General features: G+C 32.0%; 1 protein-coding gene across 12 annotated transcripts in view; it reads left to right on the forward strand.

Annotated features, from left to right (window-relative positions):
• LOC132719793 (uncharacterized) overlaps window positions 1-23,386 on the forward strand; it is a 118,156-nt gene extending 94,770 nt beyond the window's left edge. For 6 of the 12 annotated variants that reach the window (XM_060703687.1, XM_060703689.1, XM_060703688.1 and 3 more), the window contains 11 exons: window positions 5,610-5,690; window positions 7,207-7,311; window positions 7,840-8,749; window positions 9,127-9,260; window positions 9,836-9,990; window positions 10,946-11,063; window positions 11,335-11,627; window positions 12,172-14,471; window positions 17,037-17,082; window positions 20,859-20,892; window positions 22,161-23,386. In XM_060703687.1, the coding sequence (XP_060559670.1) occupies window positions 5,610-5,690; window positions 7,207-7,311; window positions 7,840-8,749; window positions 9,127-9,260; window positions 9,836-9,990; window positions 10,946-11,063; window positions 11,335-11,627; window positions 12,172-14,471; window positions 17,037-17,082; window positions 20,859-20,873 (4,157 nt within the window). In that variant the 3' untranslated portion in view covers window positions 20,874-20,892; window positions 22,161-23,386. Of the gene's footprint in view, window positions 1-5,609; window positions 5,691-7,206; window positions 7,312-7,839; window positions 8,750-9,126; window positions 9,261-9,835; window positions 9,991-10,945; window positions 11,064-11,334; window positions 11,628-12,171; window positions 14,472-15,126; window positions 15,164-17,036; window positions 17,083-20,858; window positions 20,893-22,160 lie in introns of those variants that run through there. The other 6 variants (XM_060703693.1, XM_060703692.1, XM_060703696.1 and 3 more) reach the window with 6 other exon arrangements.
• The last annotated feature ends 1,473 nt before the right edge of the window (window positions 23,387-24,859 follow it).

The raw sequence follows: 24,859 nt of genomic DNA on the forward strand, positions 1-24,859 counted from the left end.
AATGAACAGTTCTAAAATCTAATGTAAAGATAGACAAAATCCAATATATAATATACAAATTAACAGTGTAAGGGTAATGGTAAGTAAGTACATTTCTTGCATTATCTACTGTTGACTACACCTAACACCCCTCCCCGTTAAAGATGGGTCACATGCTATAAATTAATCATTCCAATGTGTCTTTTATGACTAGGATGACATCATTTGCCATTATGAATGAGGTTGTAAACTCATAAAAAATAGTTCTAGTTTTTGTAACTTCTTTCCAAAATATGAATCATTTTTAATATGCAAACAAAGCTTTTGTCACAGATACTTTTTATATGAAAGCGTTACATAGAGGATATTGAATGAGTGTAGTTTAATACTAAATTTATTGAACGAGTTGAATAAAATCATATTATGCGAGCCTCTGGCGAGCATAATATTGTTTTATTCAACGAGTTCAATAAATTTAGTATTGAATCTATACGAATATAATATTCTATTTATCACATATCAAAAATAGGAAAAGTAAACTGTTAAAATGAGTAATTTTTCAATGACGCACCCGTAGTGTTACGCTAACATTAGCGCGCTTTAACGCTATGTTTCTATATAGCGCAAATGACGTCACGTCAAAGTGTTATTACACTAGTGTAATATCGTTTTTATTAAATGGCTTTATTACACTCCTGCCCCGCGGTTTATGTGATAAAGTTATAATAAGCCTGTCATTGTAAGGGGATTTTTTTTTCACTGATAATTATTCTTATTTATACATGTAGAATATTATATTCATTCAGCTTTATTACTAAATTTATTTACCTGGTTGAATAAAATAAAACCGCCTCTGTGGACAAGGGGTTAGAGTTGATGATTTCTAATCCAGTTACCTCTCTTGCGTGGGTTCGATCCCCGGGAGATGCTTTGGTAGTTTAGCAGGAAGGTAGTCTAGTACTGGTGTAACTCTCCAGGAACGATGGTTAGGAAACTACCCACCTATATGACTGAAATATTGTTGGGAAAAGGCGTAAAATGAAACAAACAAACAAACAAACGAATAAAATAATATTATGGTTGTCAAGACTCATCACATAATTTTATTCAACTTGTTCAATAAATTCAGTGTTGAAGTTGAACATAGTTACACTCTTTCAATATCCTTAATTGTACAATGAATAAGTCTTGATGCCTTGGTCTGTTAAATGGTTAGGAATTCAGAATAAGATAGATTGATAGATAATTATTATTACCATAAATAAGAGTGAAGTGGTTAACATTGAGGATATGTGTCTCCTGACACATCCGGCATGGGTTGTCATCTCTGTAAAATGGTGTCACATTGCATCCTACAGAGTGAACACCAGATGTAATACTTTCATAATTATGTGAAATATTTTTTAAGTTCAATCTTTCAATGTTTTTTCCCCACATGATGTTCAATGCCTCCTTCATAATGTCATAATTCATGCTGATATAGAACTCATATGAGGTTGTTCATATTGAAATATATAATTGATTAATTATGTAAAAATAGTAGATCTTTATGTTTTTAATATTACTTTCTTTATTACAAGTTATAATATGTGCTTGCATCAAAAATCATGTACATTTTTAAAAAGAGTGTATTTCTGTTGAAATTTTCACTATAGGTTTCCATAACATGTATATTTATACCCTTTTCTTCTGCATTATTTAGGAAATAGATATCAATTCTGAGTGCATTGTTGTAGAATAATGCACGGTTTGAGTTCAAATGCGTAGTAATATAATCACGAAGGCCGATAGGCCTGAGTGATTAATTACAAAGCATTTGAACGAAAAATGTGCATTTTTATACAAAAATGCAGAAGAATTAATATCTATTTTCAATCTAACATGTCAAGAAAAAAAAAATTATTATAAAGTTGGATTATATGTTTGGTGGTTAAATTTGTTTTCGCCTCAGAGTTTCCAATAGAAATGTTCTTTAAAGGCTGTTCCAGTGGGTTGAAAAAAAACTGTCATGAAATCTACCGTGTGTAGAAACATTAGAGAATAAACATTAGAGAATAACAAATTTTGAAAATGTTGATAAAACTTTGTTTGTTTATTTTATTTCACTCTATAATTTTTCAAGCGAAATACAAATTATTAAAAGTGAAATAAATGTAAAACTTAACTTTACAACATTAAAATAGCGAACTTGATTTGATTGTTTTGCACATGCTGTTTGGCGCTACGCTACGTTGTGATGTCACATAAACAACACTTTAGTTAACGACTGAATTAAAGATATTGGTGTTCAGATTCATTTTCTTAGTTAGACCATTTTCTTTTATTCTAGATAGTTTTCACAACAAAATTCGACAAAAAATTGTTTTTTATTTATCAGATTTTTCAAACAAAATGGCGCCCTAGATGTGAAAATACACAGGGAGATAATAAGAACGGCGAGTGCATTGTTGTAGAATAATGCACACTTCAGTGGCCTTCTTTGTTTATATAAAAAAATTTCCGAAAGTGTTAGAATATATAGTTTGGCCAAAGTGAAATGATATAATGATAATATCACCATACAATTATCAAGTTATATTTCAGTAATCTATACTGAAAACCATGTAAGAAAAATTGTTGCTTTAAAGTAATCTGTTTCATTTTGTGTATTGTAACACCAAACTAAAGGGATAGGACATTTTTATGCCCCCGCCATGTAATGGCCGGGGCATATAGTGTTACCCTGTTCCGTCCTTCCGTCATTCCGTCCTTCCGTCCTTCCGTCATTCCGTCATTCTGTCATTCCGTCATCATCAGTTTCCGTTCATTATCTCCCCAACGGTACAACACATTCAACTTAAATTTGACATATGGATATGTCATGAGAAAATACAGGTCAAGTTCGAATTTGGTCATGGTTCGATGATTTTTGGCAGAGTTATGCCCCTTTTACTTTGAAAATAATATGAAATTTTCAGTTTCCGTTCATTATCTCCCAAACGGTACAACACATTCAACTCAAATTTGACATATGGATATGTCATGAGACAATACAGGTCAAGTTCGAATTTGGTCATGGTTCAATGATTTTTGGCAGAGTTATGCCCCTTTTACTTTGAAAATAATATGAAATTTTCAGTTTCTGTCATTATCTCCCCAACGGTACAACACATTCAACTCAAATTTGACATATGGATATGTCATGAGAAAATACAGGTCAAGTTCGAATTTGGTCATGGTTCGATGATTTTTGGCAGAGTTAAGCCCCTTTTACTTTGAAAATAATGTGAAATTTTCAGTTTCCGTTCATTATCTCCCAAATGGTACAACACATTCAACTCAAATTTGACATATGGATATGTCATGAGAAAATACAGGTAAAGTTCGAATTTGGTCATGGTTCAATGATTTTTGGCAGAGTTATGCCCCTTTTTCTTTGTAAATAATATGAAATTTTCAGTTTCCGTTCATTATCTCCCCAACAGTACAACACATTCAACTCAAATTTGACATATGGATATGTTTCTGGAATGCCCAGGCCAATTTCGAATTTGGTCATGGTTCAATGATTTTTGGCAGAGTAATGCCCCTTTCACTTTGAAAATAATATGAAATTTACAGTTTCTGTTCATTATCTACCCAACAGTGTTACATATTCAACTCAAATTTGACATATGGATATGTCAAAGGAATGGGCAGGTCAAGTTGGAATTTGGTCATGGTTTGATGATTTTTTGGCAGAGTTATGTCCCTTTCACTTTGAAAATAATATAGATACGTCTTAGGAATAAGCAGTTTAAGTTTGAATTTGGTCATGGTTTAATGATTTTGGACAACCTTATCTTGAATATTGGAAATTTTTTGAACTTTTTGTTTCAGCACTCATACTTTTGTGGAAATGTATGTATAGCCATTATTTTGGCTACAAATATGAAATATGCTATTTTCAAAAGGTTAAGACTGAATAATTTCAGTGCCTTGAATATTGTATGAAAATGGTTTGTGTTAACACTGAAAAGTTTAAAGGGCTTTGAACTTAAAATGAAAACAATAATTTGTGCAAACAAATTTGGAACTAAATATTGTAACATCTGAAATTTTGGCTGCATGCGGGGGCATCCGTGGCATGATGACACATTTCTAGTTCAAATAAATTCTTTGAATTTGAAGGTAGATATTAGTTAATATTTAATTAATCTTAATCATCTGAATAATTGTAGCATTGTGACAGGCCAGTGCAAGCACTTCCAGCTTAATATTAGCATATTTTCATATTGAACACCCCTCACATTTATAATGAAATGGCCCAAAATCAAAGCAGGACAAGTCATTTGTATGAATTTAGCATATTCAGGTAAAGATGACTTGGCTTATAATATTTTCATAAAGTTACTCATAAAAAGGAAAAGTACTTTTTTGAACTGCATGCAAAGGATGTAAGAAGAAAACACGAGATTAACGAGTACCATTACACTATATCTTGTAAATTCATGAAAATTTGTAGCTGGAATCCGGAAACGCTGGCACATGTTAAACCAGTTGCCAAAATCTTGGTTCTTATTTCTTTAAATTTTGGCATTTATGTGGAGGAAAGTGCAAGCAAAATGAAAATTACAAAAGATATTTGGCTACTGCTTGAGCTTTTTAATTACCTTTAATGAATTAAAACATTGCTGAGGGCAATATTTCATTCTAAATTCCAAAGCCTTCAAAGAAACAACAAAAATAACAACAGCAAGAAATATTTCAGAAAAAAAATCCGGGAAAATCTCACTGTTGCATAAAAACATGAATCCTGAACAAATTTTATCCAGATACACAAGTTGAAATCTTTATTGACTTCATTTTCATTAATTGGGGAGAAGCGCCTGGCTATTTATTGAATTGTTAAAGATTTGTCTTTGCTGGAAGACATAAATATAGAAGATATGGAGGAATTTAGGAAGTTTGTGAAGGATATGAGTCTAAATATTGATAATAAAGTTAATGTAGAAGATAATGATCATGTTAATGATGAAATCAAACAAGAACAAGTGGATTTGAATGTTGATATTGAAAATGAAGGTATGAAAATTGAAAATAAAAATTAAACATTGAAAATAATTGAATAGTAATTTCTTTTATTAAAAAAAATATTTAACCTATTATATTTTAATTTTTTTCTGTCATAAATTAAGTAAGAATTAAGCAGAATGCACATTTTAAATGTTTTTATCAGAGGGACAAAAATTAATGAATAAATCATGTTGCATTGAATGTTATATGTTTAAAATTTTATCTCCATTTCTGGAAGAGTAATAGTCAACAATATATAAAAGTTATTTGTGTTAAAAAAAAATTAGGGATATCTAATAAATTTATATTTGTGAAGGTCATACAAGTATTTTTTTCTTTGAATTTTAGTTTGATCAGTATCAGATACGCACAGTTGAATAACATGTAACATAAATGGTAAATGGTTTGCAGGCCGTGGGTATCCAACAATGATAAACTGAATGATTGGAAACATTTAATTGTATTATACTTGTTATGGGGGATGTATTGGTTATTTGAAAATTTTAAAAGAAAATGAATGGTTTGAAAAATTAAATTGTATGTAAATATATTGCAGTGAGGAAAAAAATGAAGACTTCATTTTGTATATTTTATAGGTGGGGTATCTGATGAGTTTACAAGAAAACTCCAAGAATGGGAAGAGATGAAAGGGAAGCGAACATCTGGTCATTTCAAAGGTATGTTAGAAATCTATATAACATATCAGTACTGATTTTTTTTATGATTTCTTTGAAGTTTTATTTTGAAGTTGAAGCTTTTGTGTTTTATTGGCATATTTCATAACAGATTGTTTGAATCTTACAAGAATCACATGCTATGTTTTCTGACATATCTGGAAATGTTTCACCATTATCTTCATCTGTGTACAATGCTGCAAGCAGGGTACACTGTCTAAAACATTATAGATTGACAAACAAATGTGAGTGAGTGAAGCACCCTCCCCCACCCCATTAAAAATAAAAACAAACAAAAAAATACATTTTAAATACTCAGGTATGTTATATGTCAGTTATACATTCATGTGAGATTTGTTTGATAATTGTTAACATAACAGGTTTTCTAATTAACTGCTCATCAAACTATATATTGATAATGTTCCATGAAAAGTAAAAGGATAACCTCTTTTAGTTCTAAATTATCAAAATGAATTATTATTATTTTACAATGGTTCACTTTAAAGATATTTAGATCAAATTTATTCTGAATTTTCCAGTTCCTTTTTGCATGTTTTTTCTTCTTCTTTTTAATCATTACTAAGTCATATCTTTGTCATCAATTTCACCAGACCAGTTTGGCTTAGTTAAAGTTATTTTTCTGATATGTTTGGTTTGTTTGATTATGCAGACCTTGAAAGAACTAATTATACGTTTGTCTTTATGAAAATAATTTTAGATGTAACTATTGCTAAATACGAACGATTGATGGCCATGGTCCATAAATACATAAAATATTAAGCGTAGCTCTAATTGATATTATTGAATTTGATCTGTCTTAAATAGATATGATATCAGCATAACATTGGTTTTGCAGTATGACTAGAAGTTTCACATTTAAGTTAAATGGAACATTTTAAATCCATCATTTTCTAAAAAGGGAGTTTCTTTTTTGAAAAAAAGGGGCTATATCCTTGTAAAATTATTTCCTCATTAAAATTTATTTTTTTCTTGCATCTCAGACAGGATTATCTACCGTTTACACCGGTGCTGGAAAACTCTGTCTTACACCCCCCATGTAAGACAAGTCGCGTGCTTGAAATGACGTCATTGACGCGCGACTTTTATGAATGAATCACGTTCTTAGGATGACGTCATTTTTCCGTTATGAATGAAGTTGTATGTTCATACGCTACTATAAGAAAAAAGTGCGTAATGAGAATATCAGTTTTCGTAATTTCTGTTCCGAAAGAAATTGACATGTAATAATGCAAGAAAAAGAATCAAACACCGGCTGTTGGTACAGACGGGAATATCTAGCTCTCGGGTAACTGTTTAGCGGAAACTCGGCAGAGCCTCGTTACCGCTGTAAACAGTTACCCTCGAGCTAGATATTCCGGTCTGTACCGGCAGCCGGTGTAAGATTCTTATAATATTTAACTATATTAAGTGGTTCTTGGAAGAGATTTCAAGGTTTTTGTGTTTCAAGGTCTGCTATGCATGTTGTTATTTTATTATGAAGTGTGCACTTTGTTTCTAGAATCGGCAGAGTTTTCAGAAAGTATTTCATATGAGAGTGCTGGGGCAGTGTCTCCCGAATTCCTGAAGAAATTAGAAGAATGGGAAAAACTCAAGGCACTTAAAAGTAATATTATCACTAATGATTGTGAGATAAACAATCTATAAGCTTTTCTTTTGAAATTAAAATTTGATTAGGAGTTTGTAGTCATGTCTTAGAGAGCACTTAGTGTTTTATCAATTCTTTAATTATAAAATGCTTATGTTGAACTTTGAAAAATCGTGTGGTTACATTTACCAATTTTATTTGCTTTGATTTTTTATTTGGAAATATTACATTTTAAGTAATTTATGTCTTTTACATACACAACTAAACCCCATCAATTGTGTATATACTTTTTATTGTTATGAAATAAGATGTTTGATTGATATAACATGAGATCCATACATAATACCATCAGTAATACAAGCCTTTGAGTTTATTTTTCAAATAAAAGAAGAAATACTTGTATAAGAAAGCTAAGTTTTAGTCTATTAAAATATAAGATTTAATCAAAATGCTTTCTTAAATTCAGGCTTATAATTCCATTACATATGAAAACTGGTATTAGTTTTATTGTCTGTATTAGTAAAAATTATAATTATATAATTTAAGGTTCATCAGCTCCAGAGCAAAAGCGAGACAGTCAGATAGAACAAGAAATAGAGAGTTCATCTGACGAGGGAGAGGAAGCCACGACCTCTCCTGACAAACCAAGGCAATCTGTTAATGTTGCAGAAATCCAGCTGAAGTTGTCAGATAGTTTCTCGCGAAAAATGGAGGAGTGGGAGAGACAGAAATACCGCCGTCAAACTACTCACGCTGAGGACAAAGATTTGCAGCAGAAACCTTCTTTTAAAGAAAGACCAAAAAGTAAAAAGACAAAAGAGGAGAAAGAGAGAGAAAAGCTGGGAAAGATGCGAGAGAGAGAAATAATGAGAGTGGAAAGAGAACAGCAGAAATTGGAGAAGGAAAGAATGAGAATAGAAAAAGAAAGACTCAAAGCACTAGAGAGAGAAGCTAAGATAGAAAAAATGAAAGGAAGGCTTTCGCAACCAGACATGGAAGCAAACTTAAAAAATCCTGTATTAAGTCCTCTGAGTGAGTATAAAGTAACAACAGACTTTGCTCGAAAGTTACATGAATGGGAAGTACTTAAAGGGAAGGAAACCTCCACCTCAATGTATTTAGAGGCTCAGAAAAGGAATTTACAGTTCCATCGGGAGTATCGTAATGCTCACAGTATTTTACGAAGGTCAACTGATGATCTTCAGACAACAACTGATACAGATGAGCCTCCAATTCGTAAAACTAGCAGTGAGTCTGATGAAATGTTCCTCATGGAGGAATCAGAGAAGGAAGACAGTGCTGTAAAGGTCAAAGGTCAAAAACCTCCACCATTGTCTCTTATACCGTGTTTTGATTCCCCAGAGCCGTCCCCAGGTGCCCCACTGTCAGATGATAGTTCATTAGATGATCATACATCAGAGACCACAGATAGTATGACAGCAGCTAATATAGCAAGGTTAGATATTGCTCTATATATAATATAGATATAAATAAATAAATATAGATAATATTGATATAAAAGGGTGTTAGTAGTGGTAAATGACTTGATATTTCCTTGGAATGATTGATCACCCAAAATAATTATTTTGATCTAGGCACTGTTTACTACATACTAAGATCTTCACAATATGTCGTCACTTATGTAGTTTGATAAGCATAAATCACAAAATGTTAACTATCTATCTTTAAAGTGTAAAGAAACAGATGATATGTTACATAATTTAGAAATTGTAAAAACTTAAATAAAGGATATCGTGCATGGAAGTGTCATTGATATAGAACTTTTGAAGGATTTTATGTCAGGTTGTTATGTTGTAAGATTAAATGTTTCAGTTTAGAGAAAGCTAACATACGACTGTTGGAGGAGCTTCGTCAGACAGAGTTTGAGTATAACTCCCTGCAAGACGAGGTCCGAGTCCTAAATGATCGTCTAATAAACTTCAGAAATGAACATGTTCTTGAGTTAGGCAAGTATTTATTATAGGTTTATATTATTTATATCTGGCCATTATAAAAGTTTCAACCTTACCCTGGATAACGAAATGAATTTTCATGGTTCAAAGGGTTATGTGTTAGGTTTATACATTTTATATTGTATATATAATCTTAATATATATGTCATAGTTATCTCACCATGATTTATATATGAAAATGAAATGTGTAAAAATTTTGTCCAGTGCTTTATTTTTAAGGAAATAACAGAAATGAATTTTAATTGAGTTAACCAGTACTAGTGTAAAATTAATGTTCAAGTAGTTGTAGTAAACAGATATCAAAATTACATACACCCTTTAAGCACCATTGGTGATAAAAACTTACCTATGTTGCCAGTTTATAGAGTCAAGCTAGCCAGCACACTTGGCCAACTAAACTTAACAGTTTAAGATCTTGAAATTACTTATGATGCACAGTTTCAAGTTTTTATCCATTATAAATATTGTTGAAATTTTTTATGCAGAAGTCAAGCAGTTGAGCAGCAAGACATTTCATTATCACCTATAATATGCTAATCAAAAAAGTTTACTATTGAAATATTTTACAGATTTGTACAAGAAACAGTTGATAGAAGGGCAGTCACCAAGAGAGATATCATTTGACACAAAGCATATGTCACAAACTCTGATGCACCTTGAGGATAAAATCTTAGAGCTCAAAAAGTTTGGGGAACAACTTGCAATGTCCATGGAGGGAGCAGCCGTAAGTTCTTGGTGGATAACAGTCAAAAATTTGTCATTACAGTTCATTAAATGCTAAAAATAATTTGTTAGCATCAAAATTCATTTATATTTCATAATGTGTTAGTGTGGAAGAGTGGTTAATTTATTGGACTATCAATGAATGGATTTCTGGCAGGATGGATTCAATTTATACCCCTGTCATGAGCAAGCCATTATTCCTTTGAGCAAGAAACTTTACTCATATTGCTTAGAAGTGGCTGATTACAGGATCAGATTTGAGACTATTCAAGCACTATAAAACTTAAATAAATCCTGTATTAGTAAACAAATTGTGATAAATGTTAGCATCAGCTCTTTACAAAAGAGTCAAGATTTTATGTTATCACTTGATAAGGGCAATGAAACTTTCTATGATAAATGAGAATAAATTTTCTTGGCAGTTGTCCTGATGCCAATTTGGTAAATGTGGATAGGTCTACAAAGGGCACATTTTCCATAGTTACTGTATTTCAAATATTGATAAAACAATAGAAATTTCAAGTATTGATAAAAACAACAGAAATGTATCATTCAGACATTTAAAATGTTGCTTGAAAAAAGAAATGTTGATAAAGTATGAAGTTGCATGCCTGTAAATTAGTAAACAAATTTCCAAATTTTTTGGGGGGACTAGAGGGATAAATAGCATAGAGGTAAATTCTCACCATTTTGACTTCAATATGTCTCATGTCTAGTGATATGTACAGTCTATACTGGCTGTGACTGACATTGAGTTAACTGAGCAAAGAAGAATACCAAAATAACCAATGAAATTACATGTGTAATTTGTTTTCACTAAATTATTCAGGCATCTACAATGTTAAAAGTCTATGGTAATTTTGATATTTTAGATAGAATGATATACATGCATGATATTTGTATATACTATTTGTTTTTGGGGTATAAATGTGTGTGCACATATATTACACTGACAGGTTGGTAAATTCCAGACAGTGGAAGGTGAAGAAAGTATCAACAATAGACTTGTTGACCTTCTAGACAAAATGCGTTTGCTTCTACAACAAGCTACACTTTCTGGAGAAAACACCCTTGGTACATTACATATAATAAAATTATGAATAATATTTTTGTTCGTTCGGATAATTAGTTGATTTAAGGTTCTGTTATCCTGTTATTAATGATATCAATTAAGTTTGTTATATTTAAACAAATATGAATTATACAGATGAAAGGGTATTTTGCATTATATAGATGAAAGGGTATTTTTGAATTACATAGATGAAAGGGTATTTTAAGTTGACTACACCGTATCTTATTTAAACTCAATTCTGAGAACAAAGAACATGTTTGCTTACATTTTCAGAGGAGGTGTCTAAAAAATCCTCAGCGTTACACAATTTTGAGAAGTTGTACAGCCAAGCGATGCAACTTCAAATGCAGATGAATAACCTCCGTCTTAGTCAGCTAGAACGTAACAAGGAGATAATGAACATGAAGCGCCACCTACTCTTACAGGAAGCTAATAATCTTCTGCTGCAGGCAGACGTGACTAGACGAGAAGCAGAACTGTTGTACTATAAGGAATACTCACAGAAACGAGTACCAATCAAACGATGGAATACATACAGTGGCAAGGAGGATAGAACAAGATCTAGTGTATGATTTTATTTCCTTATTTAAAGCACAGAGTACACATGCTGTGTGTTTTAGATAATTGGATGTTGGTCCTATGTTTATAATGTGAATAATGTGTCATACATCGTAATTCCTTTTTTTCCATTCAACAAAATTGAGCTTTAATGTAAATAATAAGATATGAGGTCATTTCCTAAAGCATTATTTCAGTGACCTTACACAAATTATTTTAGATTAATTACTTTGCCACATTTTCTTGTATAATTATAGTGGAGAATGTATTAAGACGGGCAATTTGAAATGAAAGTTTTTGTTTTGTGCATAAAAACATGTCTTGAATATACGGCAAAGAGTAGTTTATTAACAACTTTCATCTACTTGCCGTATAATAACCATCTGGGATCATAACGTTAATAAATGAATTTAATAAAAAGGGTGGTTTACATACAATATAATACTTTATAAAACTATAGCTAGTGGAAGGTCGGTCGGTTGTCATAATTGACATGTTACATATTTAACTCAATTTTGTACATTGACTGAAACAACAACCTTACATTTTCAGTTACCAGTACCAGAGTCTTCCCGTAAACAGAGTATATTCCAGCGTGTACAAAGGTTGAGAAGTGCTCGACCAATACTTCCTAGTACAACAGATAGTGATAGTGATGTACCTACCAAAACTCCACCTCGTAGAGAGTCACCTAGAGTCCGAAAACGTGAATCTCCAAAAACCCGGAAAAAGGAATCTCCCAAACCAAGGAGAAAAGAATCACCATCCATGAGGAGGAAAGAAAAAGAATCTCCAATTTCTAGGAGAAGAGAACCTCCAAAACTTCAACCCCTTGTCATTCCAGAAGGACTTGTTTATGAAAAGTGTACTGACAGAAAAGAAGAATATGTTCCAACTACTTCTAGTGATGTCATCTCAAATGCAAACCATGACAAGGCAGTTATATTTTCTACAGCAACTTTACCTACTGCTAAGATGGTACTACCAAAAGACATATCTCCTCATGAATTAAATGGTGTACCAAGAAAATCAAGAAGTCCAGGTGTTGAAACAATTTATGAACAAAAAGGAAAAGAGAAAGCTAGTGAAGTAGAGAAAGTTAAATTCCCAGAACTTCTTATTCCTGAGTGGAAAAAGCAGACAGATAGACAGAAGAGGGCACAATATGTACAAGAGATGCCAACAATAGACCCAGATGATGTGTTTGATTCTGATAATGAAGTTTTTATAACCCCTGAAACTGTAAGAGAACAAGCAATAGTTCCAGCTAAAGTAAAGTTTGAAGAAAGGCCAAAACTTCTAGTGAACAAAAGCTTTGAAAGTGAAACAAGTGAAGATACATTGAAATATAAATCTCCTGATGCGAGCCCTGCCCCTAGGATGGAACCTGTAAAATTTCCAACAGAAATTACTGTTATTAAACGAACTATTCCAGATCCAATTGAAACTGCCTCTGATCCAGGTCAAAGCCGGCCTAATTCTATGATAAGAATTTCTGTAGAAACACATGGAACTCCATTGTTGCTACGGAAACCTCCTTCTGGACAAATGTCTAGAGGTCAAAGGTCAAGGATACATATTCCAGTCATTCCATTAAAAAGAATAAAACCTGCACAAGAGCTTCTTGAGGACAGTCAAAGATATCGAAGTGGTCAGTCTATTTATCTAACTAGAATCCTGAAACGATATCCAATGAAAATTGAATGCAGGAGCAGAAGTTTAGAAGATAAAAGAAATGTGGACAAAGAAAATGTAAAAGCAGGTTATGTTAAGGCTATGGTGAAACAGTTATCTAGGGAAGGTACCCCTGATTCTAAAGGATCTCCTAAATTGACTTTAAAAGGTGTTTCTGCTGAACCTATAACAAGAACTGATTCTCCAAAGTCTGAATTTGTTTCTCACATTGTGCAAAAGTGGCCTTCACCTAGTGAGGATCCATCTAGTAAATCCAGTTCACCTCTCAGGGACCTCACAAATGGTGGGCAAGTCCGAAAATTAAAACAAGCATTTGATGATAGTAGTACCAATGGAATTCATGAAAGAACTTACTCAGAAACTTTAGTTTTAAGAAAAAGAGGTTCACAGGATATTCAGTCTGTGAGATCTGAGTCATCATCTTCAGCTTCTACTGTCGCTTTCTCACCACTCAGTACCAAGAATGGACAACAACCAGTTTCAACTATAAGTTCCACTGTAACTTACTCATCTATGCCAATGCTAAGTCTTGAAGGTGAAGATTTTGGCCGTGAAAGATCAGCAACTGGCTCTTCTTCAAAACATTCACCACAAGACAGTCCATCACAAAGACACAGAATTCATGTAGCTGTTTCCATGTCACCAGGTCGCTCAAGACGAATCATAGAACCAACCCTGTCTCCAGCAAGAATGCGACGATTAATAGATCCGTCATCACCTGGTCGTAGGAGACGTGTTCATGAACCATCACCCATCGAAATTGTTCAAGAGGAACCAGAAACCTCTGTATCAGTTGCTCAATCTCAATCATCTCCATCGGCATATGACATTCAAGCTGTCTCACGTCGTTCACCAAAGTCAAAACGCAAGGACAAATCCAAATTGGGGACCATAGAAGTATTGTGTAGGCAGTCAATGACATTTGACCTCGGGATTTCAGAAGTTAGTGGTTCAGAAGGGGCAGGAGCTCAAGGGGGAGAACAAAGATCTCAAACATTACCCATAAGGCACTCCACTTCCTCTACGACGTCTGCTAGTTCCCAGTCAGAAGTTGAAGGAGCGTCGGGACATTCTGGTGAAAAGAAAAAGTCCAGGCATAAAAAATTCATGGATTCGTCTTTCATACAAAAATCCAAGAAATTTTTCAAAGTTTCGAAGTAAGTATAAAATCATAAAAATGTTGTAAGAATTTTGTGACTTTTGAATGAGAAAATCATCTGGAAGTGGTATTGAACTTATTTTAAAAATTCACTTTGGAGGGAAAAAGAAGAAATCAGTCTTGAAACATTTTATCTACTTTTTAACAAAATTATTTGTTAACAAAGTTTTGAAAATTGAAAGAAAAAAATATGCTTTACCACTTTCAGCTAGCTTGGATTTTAAGTTTCTGAAGAGTTTTTTTTTCATTTATTTCATGAAAAGATTTTTGTGGTTTTGTTTCTTTTTACATCATTTAACAAAAAATTGAATAATACAGAAGTTTAAATATAATTTGCTTTATGACAACATGTGATTTTATGAATCTGATGTTTTAAATAAATGTATTATTGCAGTATTTGTAAGATATATATTTTGTTACTTTGTAAATTTTTTTGTCAGATGTGATATTTTTGTAACTGCAGTTACAACGGCATATGAAATGTTATAAAATGATTAATATATTTTCAATTATTGTCATCAATACACAAAATTTTAAGATTCATGTATCTAAGAATTTTGAAATAATTGAAAAAGCATTTTCATATGCCATGTCATCACATGTTATTTTTTTATTTTTTAATTATTTTGTTTATTTTTGTTTTTGTTATACAGTTTTATTGCATGTCGAGAATGAAAGTAGTAAGTTCTAACTGTATTCATTCACGCTTAAAAAACTATCAAATCATTCTGTAGGAACTACTTTTTGTACTGGTCATAACTTAAATTTTTTTCATAGCAACAAATCTTTACGGTTTTGTCTATTTTGTACTTAATTTTACTTCCGAAATTGCGATATATCTTGCGATGTATCTTGAAATGACAGTTTATTTACAATACCAACAAGTGTCTGCTATAAATGTGTCTGAATGATTTGATGTTTATGCTACCATAGCTGTCGCTGCTGCTTGAGCTGGTACTTATTTATTTATCAATGTAAAATATTTCATTCTAAAAAAAAATAGTCTTTATGATAGAAAGATCATATGAGTTGACTATTTATATAATAAGGGCATGCATGTATGTTGGCCTGGTTAATTATTGGTGGGATAGGCCTATATTACTGCTGCTAACTCTGTTAATCAATTAAGCTGTGCGATAAGCTCAACAGGTAGTTTTTGACTGTGGATCAGGCAGGTCACTTTAATTGTGATTGATCATGAAATCCTTTCTATGGTCATTGACGCACTGTACCTCTGCTCTGCTCTGGCATGTACAGAAGTTATCAGTTCCGTGTCAAAGTGAATGCAACTAGTACTGGTAAACTGCTTGACCAGGAATGATGCGGTGGCTGAGCTGAGTGTGGTCATTCATAGTGGCTTACTGCCGTGATCCATAGTGAAAACTATCAACACTGCCACTAGTTAATCAATTTCTACATGATGTGATTGCTCTGTAGCCAGTTCTTTATAATGCAATATGTCAGTTGGAAAAATGGAGATTGCTTCTGCACTATATATCTACTTATATATCCTTAAGTTTTAAACTTTGTTATCAAACTAAGACTGGCAAAATTTGGTGTAAGTTTACAACTGCCCAATACTTTAAGAATAACTATTGTGAAAAAAATAGTTCTCCTTTTTTAACAACATCTACAAGCACTTGTCACTTGCCACTATTCTGTTTCTGAAAATTTCGGGACCCCAAAAGTTGTTGTCAAATTTTCCATTCTTTTGTTAAACCTGTAGAATCTTCTGTGTTGATTTGTTTTGTTCCATGAATGTTGAATTATCTTTCTGTGTTATTTTGTTCATTTTCTCTGTTTCTTGTTGCTAAGGTTGCTTAACCCTTTGTTATTTGTGTATAGATTTAGATTTTCTATGGTTACTAAAGGATTGTTATTATGATCAAGCTATTATCAGCTTATTTTAGATATATTGGCTGCTATTATTATTGGCAATATTTTAAATGTACTGGACTGGAAAGCTATAGAAAAGCTGCAATATTTATAGATTATGATTTAGCTGTCAATTTTTATCATAGCTTGATATACTGTGCTTTTTTAAACACTTTCATGTCATGATTGGTCAATTAATTAATGTAATTATTTTCCTTTTTTGCCTTTAACTAGAAGGTAAAATCTGACAATTTCAAAATATTTTGTACAACTTGTGTCAGGTTTTACCTCTGCCTTATTGTTTACCCATTTCATACATGCCAATATTCTACTACACTTTTAAGCCAGTATTTTCTCCAGTTGTTTTTCATGTAAATTTTGCACCAAAGAAAGTTACCTATCTTTCAGTTTCTTCTATGCCAACTTTATTATTATCAACTTTAGCATTTTCCGTTGGAAATTTTTGTACACTGTTTGATAAATGAGTGATATCTTTGTAGTATTTATGAACTTCTTTATACTCTGATATTAATGGCATTTTTGACTGTCTGGAAACTTAATGCAAAGAACAGATAAGTTTTTTCCCCATAAACTATAATATAAAAAATATGTTGACTATGTAGAAAACTTGGCATGTATGTGGCCTCTCTTGCTATTTTCATTTACCTTTCATGATTGTTTAACCCAGGGAGAACCGCTGTCCATCTCTCGAATGTTGTGGCTCAGACCGAGAGGTACGTCTTTATATCCATGGTAACCAATGGTTTGTCAACACTTGTGCATTCATATTTATTATATGGGCTGAAGATAATCATTGTCATTATTTGATTTTATTTTCTCCTCTATTTCAAGATGAATATTATAATGAAATTTAAAAGAGTGATTTTCATCAAATCATTTAAAAAAAAATAAGATAATTATGTATGTTTATATGGTTAGTGATTATGTTTACAATGTCATTCAGTACCATTTGTTTAATTTACTACTTTCTACAATTCATTAAGATAAAAAGGTTCAAATTCAAATTAAGGCTTCTTTTTTGTGTTTTTTATACTCCTTATGTAAGAAGAAAAAATTCTTTAGCATGTATGATTTAGTTTTACAATAGATATTATATGGAAAATATTAATTTTAAGAAATTGTTTTATGAAAATAAAACCAGAAATATTAATTAAAAGCAAAATTTTCCAGAAGCAACATTGCACCTTGATTGAAGGTCTTCTATTTTTTGGGAAAATGTAGCCTCACAAAAATAATTCCTCTATACACAATTGAAAAAGATTCAGGAATTATTCCTGCCCAGAAATTTTATTGTATATCAAATTCTAATGTAATGTCATCATGTGTAAAGAAAATGTTGAGTGCACAAGTGTGTCAACTTTATAGTGGTTATCAATTCTTGTTGTTTTTTACTCCTACATAACTCTGTTGTTTCCTTTTATCTCTGTCTCATTTCTTAGATATTGCAAAGCACTTTGATTGGTTAAGTTTGCTGTGTGACATTATCTTTACTTCAATCTTTGAATATAAGAAAATTGAGGCTATTAGCTTGCGAAAAACTATTACTTTCTATTTTTGCAACTTTTATGAATTGAGAGTATTGCGAACATTTCCATGCCGCGAACATTACTGCTTATAATATAACTGTATACTAGATAAAAAAGGTTAGACACATTGAAAATAGAGGGCAATAGTTAAACTTATAACACCCGTAATATAATGTGTTCTAATGATGGAGGTTAAATACAGTCAAAATACATTACAGTTCTAGCTCTATTTATAAACAAGAATTAATAGCATATACTATTAAATGCTCTGGAATGTGTTACTTTAACATTTGGCAGGGAAGCAGACTTTCCAGACAGAAATATAAGACTGAACTCTGCAAACAGTTAATCTGTTAATTAACTAGTAATCCATTTAATCCAATAGCAATGTCTGGGCTGTAAAAAATCTCTTTTTTTATACACCTTTGTTAAACTTCAAAGAATATTGCATTTTTAATAGATTACAAAATCAGCAAATGTTGCTTTCTTGCAAGAATTGATACACGAAAGAAAGGGTAGCACAATATATGCCCTTGCAAATACTAGATTCTCTCCTCAGTGTTTGCCTAAATCAATCATTTTCCAGAGTAGCAAATTGTACATGAAAGGAATGATGCGGCACAGTAGCTGTAGTAATTAAGACTTAGTCAATTTGATTTATATAATCATGTTTTTTTCAAAGGAAAAAAGTGAAGCTATTATGACCCTCTCGTCGGTGTCAACATCGATTAACCTTTCCGTTTAGGTCATTTTCTCAGAAACTAAAAAAAATATTCACTACATTTTAGCTAGGTATACATCTTTATTGTCATGAAATGATGCAATATCAAAAGGGCAGATAATCAATATACAAAGTTATGCCATTTTGTAATTTTATTTTTTTTTTCAATTTTCTCAAATATTGTTAAACCCAAACTTGGAATATTTTTTCAGTTATTAAATTTGAATGCCTTTCTAAAGGGCAGGTAACTTTTTTTCTCTGAGTTATGCATCCTTTTGACTTTGAATTTCTTGGTAAACTTTTTTTTATGGTACATTATTCAAAAAGTCTCAAAGATATTAACTTTAAACTTGAAGTACTTGTTCACTTGTTGAGATTTGACATGCATTTGTAGGGGGAGATTATCCTGAAAGCCTTTTTTTTGCTTGATATCTTTCCTTGTTTGACTGAGAATATTTGCCTTTTTCTCAAAAACTGTTGAAGGTTTTTACTACAAACTTAAAATAAATGTTGACTATCAAAGGCCTGATAAGCATTTGTAAAGTTATTCCCCCTTTTCAATGTTGCTTTATTTTACTATCCAGCACTTATAAAAGTGGAGCATACTGTCTGCAGATTAGTGTTGTTATGATTTTTTTACCTTTGGATGTATTAACCCAACAATAGCTGCCCACTTGTTCTTTAATTATAATGTTGCTTCATACAAAACCAGTAAATTGGCCACATGTTGATATACTTCTATGTTTATCTGATTTATTTTCCATTTGTGATGTTTTATAGAAAAAATGAAGTTCTGAAAATCTGATAAAAATTTAAAAACACTGTATTTGTTTAATTAAGTCAAGAGACTTATTTTTACAAATTTACCCACTGGGTCATTGCACCCAACTTCTCATTGTGTAACCTAAACATAAAGCTAACAATTTACCAAGGTCAAACAGTTTTTGAGTATCTAAGGTCAAAGGGTAAAGTTGTTCATCTTTACTGTAGGTCATATTGTCAAATGTAATGGCATATGCCTTGATTAAATGTCAAGGTTTTTTTTTACTGCCAAAATCATGGTGCATACCCTATTCTTAATGTCCAAGTTTTTATCTTTACTTCCAACATCATAGTGGGTGGATTTTGGTCAAAGGTCTAGGTTTTTTTTTACTTTCAACATCAAAGTGGATGGATTTGTCAGAGGTCAAGGATCTTACCTTTACTTTTATAGTGATAGTGTATGGCTTAAAAATGAAAGCAAGGTTCTTATATTTACTTCCTCGGCCATAATTTATGGCTATTTTGAAGGTTAATGGCTTTAGCATTACTTTCAAAGTCATTTTGTATGCCTTTATTGAAGGTCTAGGTTTCTATCTTTACTGCTCTAGTAAAACTGTATGGCTTTATTGAAGGTCAAGGTTATCTTTAATTCCATAGTCATAGGGTGTTGCTTTATTGAAGATAAAGGTTTTTATCTTTATTTCTAATGTCATTTTGTATGCCTTTACCAAAGGTCAAGGTTTTTATCTTTATATATACTTCCAATGTAATTTTGTATTTTTATTTAATGAAGTCAATGTTTTTTATCTTTATTTCTAATGTCATTTGGTATGTGTTTACCGAAGGTCAAGGGTTTATCTTTATTTCTAATGTCATTGTGTATGCCTTTACCAAAGTTCAAGGTTTTTATCCTTACTCTATCTTTTATCTATGTCATTTCCTATATCTATTTTAACAAACATGTAGTTTCATCAGTTCTACAACATTACTTGTATGATCAGAATTGCATATCAATGAAAAATTGTTGGTACTCGTCTGTTAAGAGAATGGCTATGTAATTGTCAATCAAACAAAACTAAAATTAAATTGGAATGAATCAAGAATGAAGAAAATCAAATAAAGTTTTGATAAGGTAATTTGATGGTGTTCTTTAATTACAAGAATTTTTGCCACTTAAATAGCAATAATGTTATCTCATTGCATTTTAGTGTTTTAAACATGCAACTCTTCTCATAAATAAAACATTAGGAAACAAAATATTCAGAAGTGCCTCTGTTTGCCTTTTAATCATGAAAAGTAATCTTCATACAATTTTACAGTTTCTTTATCAAATGAAATTATCTTTGAATCATTTCTATATGAGCAATTTGAAATGAAATGAAAATAATTAGGCATGATTTGATGAATAAAGCATGGGATGGAGAGTTATTAGATAAATGCCATAAACTATGGTTGTTTTATGTTAAACTTTCATCTTCAGATGAAGAGAATGTGATGCAGTTGAAGGAATAGAGGTATAATAGCTGCTTGTTAAAACTTTGTCATGTTCTCTTTGCTTGTAAAGCTAGTCAAATTGAACCAATTGCCTGTCTGGCCAGTTGTATTAGACTATTTGCCTGTCTGGCCATTTGTATTGGACTGTTTGCCTGTGTGGCCAGTTGTATTGGACTATTTGCCTGTCTAGCCAGTTGTATTGGACAATTTGCCTGTCTGACCTGTTAAATTGGACCATTTGCCTGTCTGGCCAGTTGCATTGGGCCATTTGTAGAACTGGCCAGTTGTATTGGACCATTTGTATAACTGGCCATTTTTATTGGGCTAATTGCCTGTCTGGCCAGTTGTATTGGACCATTTGTGTAAATGGCCATTTGGGCTATTTGCCTGTCTGGCCATTTGTATTGGACTGTTTGCCTGTGTGGCCAGTTGTATTGGGCTATTAACCTGTCTGGCCAGTTATATTGGACTATTTGCCTGTCTGGCCATTTGTTTTGGACTATTTGCCTGTCTAGCCATTGTTATTGGGGTATTTGTCTAAATAGCCATTTGTATCAGGCTATTTGTCTAACTGGCCAGTAATTTTTGAATATTTGCTTGTGAGCACTGTTTGCTTGTAAAATCACTGCTTCACTGCACTGTTTGCAATTTTCATATGATGCTACAATGTAGTTTTTGCTTGTTTTTTGTTGATTTTAGGATAAGCAATAAGAAATGATAAATAATTTATATGGTTAATAAAAACAATAAAATGTTGATCATCAGTTAACAGTTATAGTTTGGTTAAGTTTGACTTGGACAATTAACAGTAGAGTAACATCACTTAATAACATAGTGTTAATTTTATGTTCTACAATATTTTCAGGTTATACATGTTGATGTTTTGTTGTTGCAGAATTAATAACTTCTTTTGTAGCTTGATATTAATAAAAAGTTACTTTTTATTTTTAGTAAGCAGATACTATTACTTGCTTAGTTTTTACTAACATTATAATATATCACTAATGATGGTTACTAGTATTTAAGAATTAATTGTGCTTTGGATACAACAGGGTATATATAAAATACAGTAACATAAAAATGTGAGCAAAACAATAAGCGTTAACTACAGTGACACATGGTGTTTTTTTAAACACATTGTAAAGAGTTATAATATTTTGGATAAGAAATGTCAAAGTTTAAAACAAACAAACAGGAATTAAAGTTATTTCTTATAACTAATTCAGGTCTTGTTTTATTAATAAAGTTTTTTATATTATAATTAACATGTTAATTTGTTTCTTCACAGTTACTGATAGAATGAAATTGTGTGGTACTGGAATACCAGGAACTAGTCAAGGGCAGTAACAGCACTAGAAACATTCTGATACCAGACTTAAAATAAGGGACCCAGGAACAAGTGGAAGGAGAGCAACATACTGGTACCAGACTTAAATAAAGGGAATCTGAAACTACGCAAAGGAGCAATGTGCTGGTACCAGACCTACTATGAGGGAACCAAGAACAAGCCCAAAATAAGCAATAGCCCACATCCTGGTACCATTATTTCAAAAGGGAACCAGGAACCATGACAAGAACTTGTTATTTATTTGCTGGTTCCCAAATCATATTAAGCTGAGAAAGGATACCAAATGGGAGGAGAGTAAAGAGAAAAATGTAAATGGGAACAGAATGCTGATGCCAGCTAATAATGTGACATTTAGTAACAAAATCATTAAAAAAACTCATGAACATAAAAGGATGTTTAAAAACAGTCGAGCTAAGTTATTTTGCTTACAAATAATTTCTATATCCTTTCAGTCAACACAGTTTTATTTTTGGCTTTAGTGAATGGATTTGTCTCCCTTAAAAAATGAAATGAAATCATTTTCATACCTTAGCCAAAGTTAGACACTTAAAAAAGAAGTTTTGCTGGCAGTGCAATGTTGAGTGCAAGAATATTTAGATTGGAAGAGAGAGGGATATAAGGTTGTTTATGTGCAATATTTATATTTTTGTTTAATTTTTATTTATGCATTAAATTTAATGAAACATTTATCTGTGATCACAAAATAAAACTTTGAATGTGCTATTGTTTTAACTTAGAGAAACAACTTCGGTAAACTTCTTCTATCAACAAAGATTAGATCTACGAACAAGAAAACAAGTAAATTTTCATATGTGAATATATTTAATATTTGTAGAAATGCAAGCTAATTTTTAACCTTGATTCTTGAAAAGTGAGCGTGAAAATGTGCAGGACAACACCTTTCAAATTGGTTGTATCATTTATGAGCTTCCATATTTGTTTCTTATTTGGAAAAAAAAACTTTAAAATATTTTGAAAGAAAATAAAATTTACTGGAAAATTTTACATACAGTTTAATGGAAATGATGCTATTTATTTTAATATTATATTGTGTCAGTTATAGTAAAATCATATCTCATTTTATTTATTACATACCTATTCACTGCTTCTCACTTTGCTAACTATATATGAACATGAACAACTTTCAAATAAAAGCTGAAACCAAATTTCTGTTTTCATTCAAGAATTCTTTCTTCATCCTATCAGTAATTTTTGTGTCACCTGCTACAGATAGTAGCGGTCACATACGGGGTTCACTTCTCTTTCTGTTTGTCAGTAAGTCACAAAACTTGTCCGGACTACTCCTCCGAAACTTCTGGTGCAATTTCATCCGAACTTTACTGGAATAATCTGTACAAAGTTTGGTTGTGCATATCGTCGGCATTTTCCATTTCAATGCTTTTTTCAGAGTTATGGTCCTTCAATTATCTTTATTTTTGTAATGTTTTGTCCAAACTACTGCTCTTATACTACTAATGCAATTTGAATGAAACTTTACTGGATTGATCACTTCCTTATGTACTTGCACATTTTTAACAGGTTTTCGGGTCAAATGATTTTTGGCAGAGGTAGGGATCTTGAATAAAAGGAGTGTTTTGGCCTGTAATGATTTTTAGCTCACCAGAACCAAAGGTTCAGGGTGAGCTATTAGTATTAAAGGGGGATGCTCCGGCATCTGTCACTCCATCGTCATGCATCAACAATTGTCTTCTCTGAAACTGCTGGGCAGATTTACTCCAAATTTGGTCTTTAGCATCCTTGTGACAGTCACACTTAAATTTGCTCATGTCATTTCCATTGGCCCCTTTTAGGGGTCAACAGACCAAAAAATAGAAAAAACTTTAAACATCTTCTACAGAACTAATTGATGGATGATCACTAAACTTTGTCTGTAGCATTCTTAGGTAGTCTTGTCAAGTTTGCTCATATTAATTTGATTGGCCCGTTTTAGGGGTCTCTAGGGCTAAAAATAGAAAAACCTATAGACATCTTCTACGGAACTAATGGATGGATGATAACCAAGCTTTGTCTGTAGCATTCTAGGGTTGTCTTTTATCAAGTTTGCTCATATTAATTTGATTGGCCCCTTTTAGGGGCCGCTAAAGCTAAAAATAGAAATACCTTTAAACGTCTATTTCTACAGAACTAATTGATGGATGATCACCAAACTTTGTCTGTAGCATTCTTAGGTAGTCTTTGATCAAGTTTGCTCATATTAATTTGATTGGCCCCTTTTAGGGGTTTCTGGAGCTAAAAATAGAAAAAACATTTAGACAACTTCTTCTACAGAACTAATTGATGGATGATCACCAAACTTTGTCTGTAGCATTTTTTGGTAGTCTTTTATCAAGTGTGCTCATATTTATTTGGCCCCTTTTAGGGGCTGCTAAAGCTAAAAATAGAAATACCTTTAAACTTCTATTTCTACAGAACTTATCATAATTGATGGATGATCACCAAACTTTATCTGTAGCATTCTTAGGTAGTCTTTTATCAAGTGTGCTCATATTAATTTGATAGGCCCCTTATAAGGGCCGTTAAAAGCTAAAAATAGAAATTCATTTAAACCTCTCCTTTTACAGAACTAATTGATGGATGATCACCAAGCTTTGTCTGTAGAATTCTTGGGTAGTCTTTTA

The sequence above is a fragment of the Ruditapes philippinarum genome, unplaced genomic scaffold, assembly GCF_026571515.1.
Source record: "Ruditapes philippinarum isolate M1 unplaced genomic scaffold, ASM2657151v2 ctg135_1_1_1_1, whole genome shotgun sequence".
NCBI classification, from domain to species: Eukaryota; Metazoa; Mollusca; class Bivalvia; order Venerida; family Veneridae; genus Ruditapes; species Ruditapes philippinarum.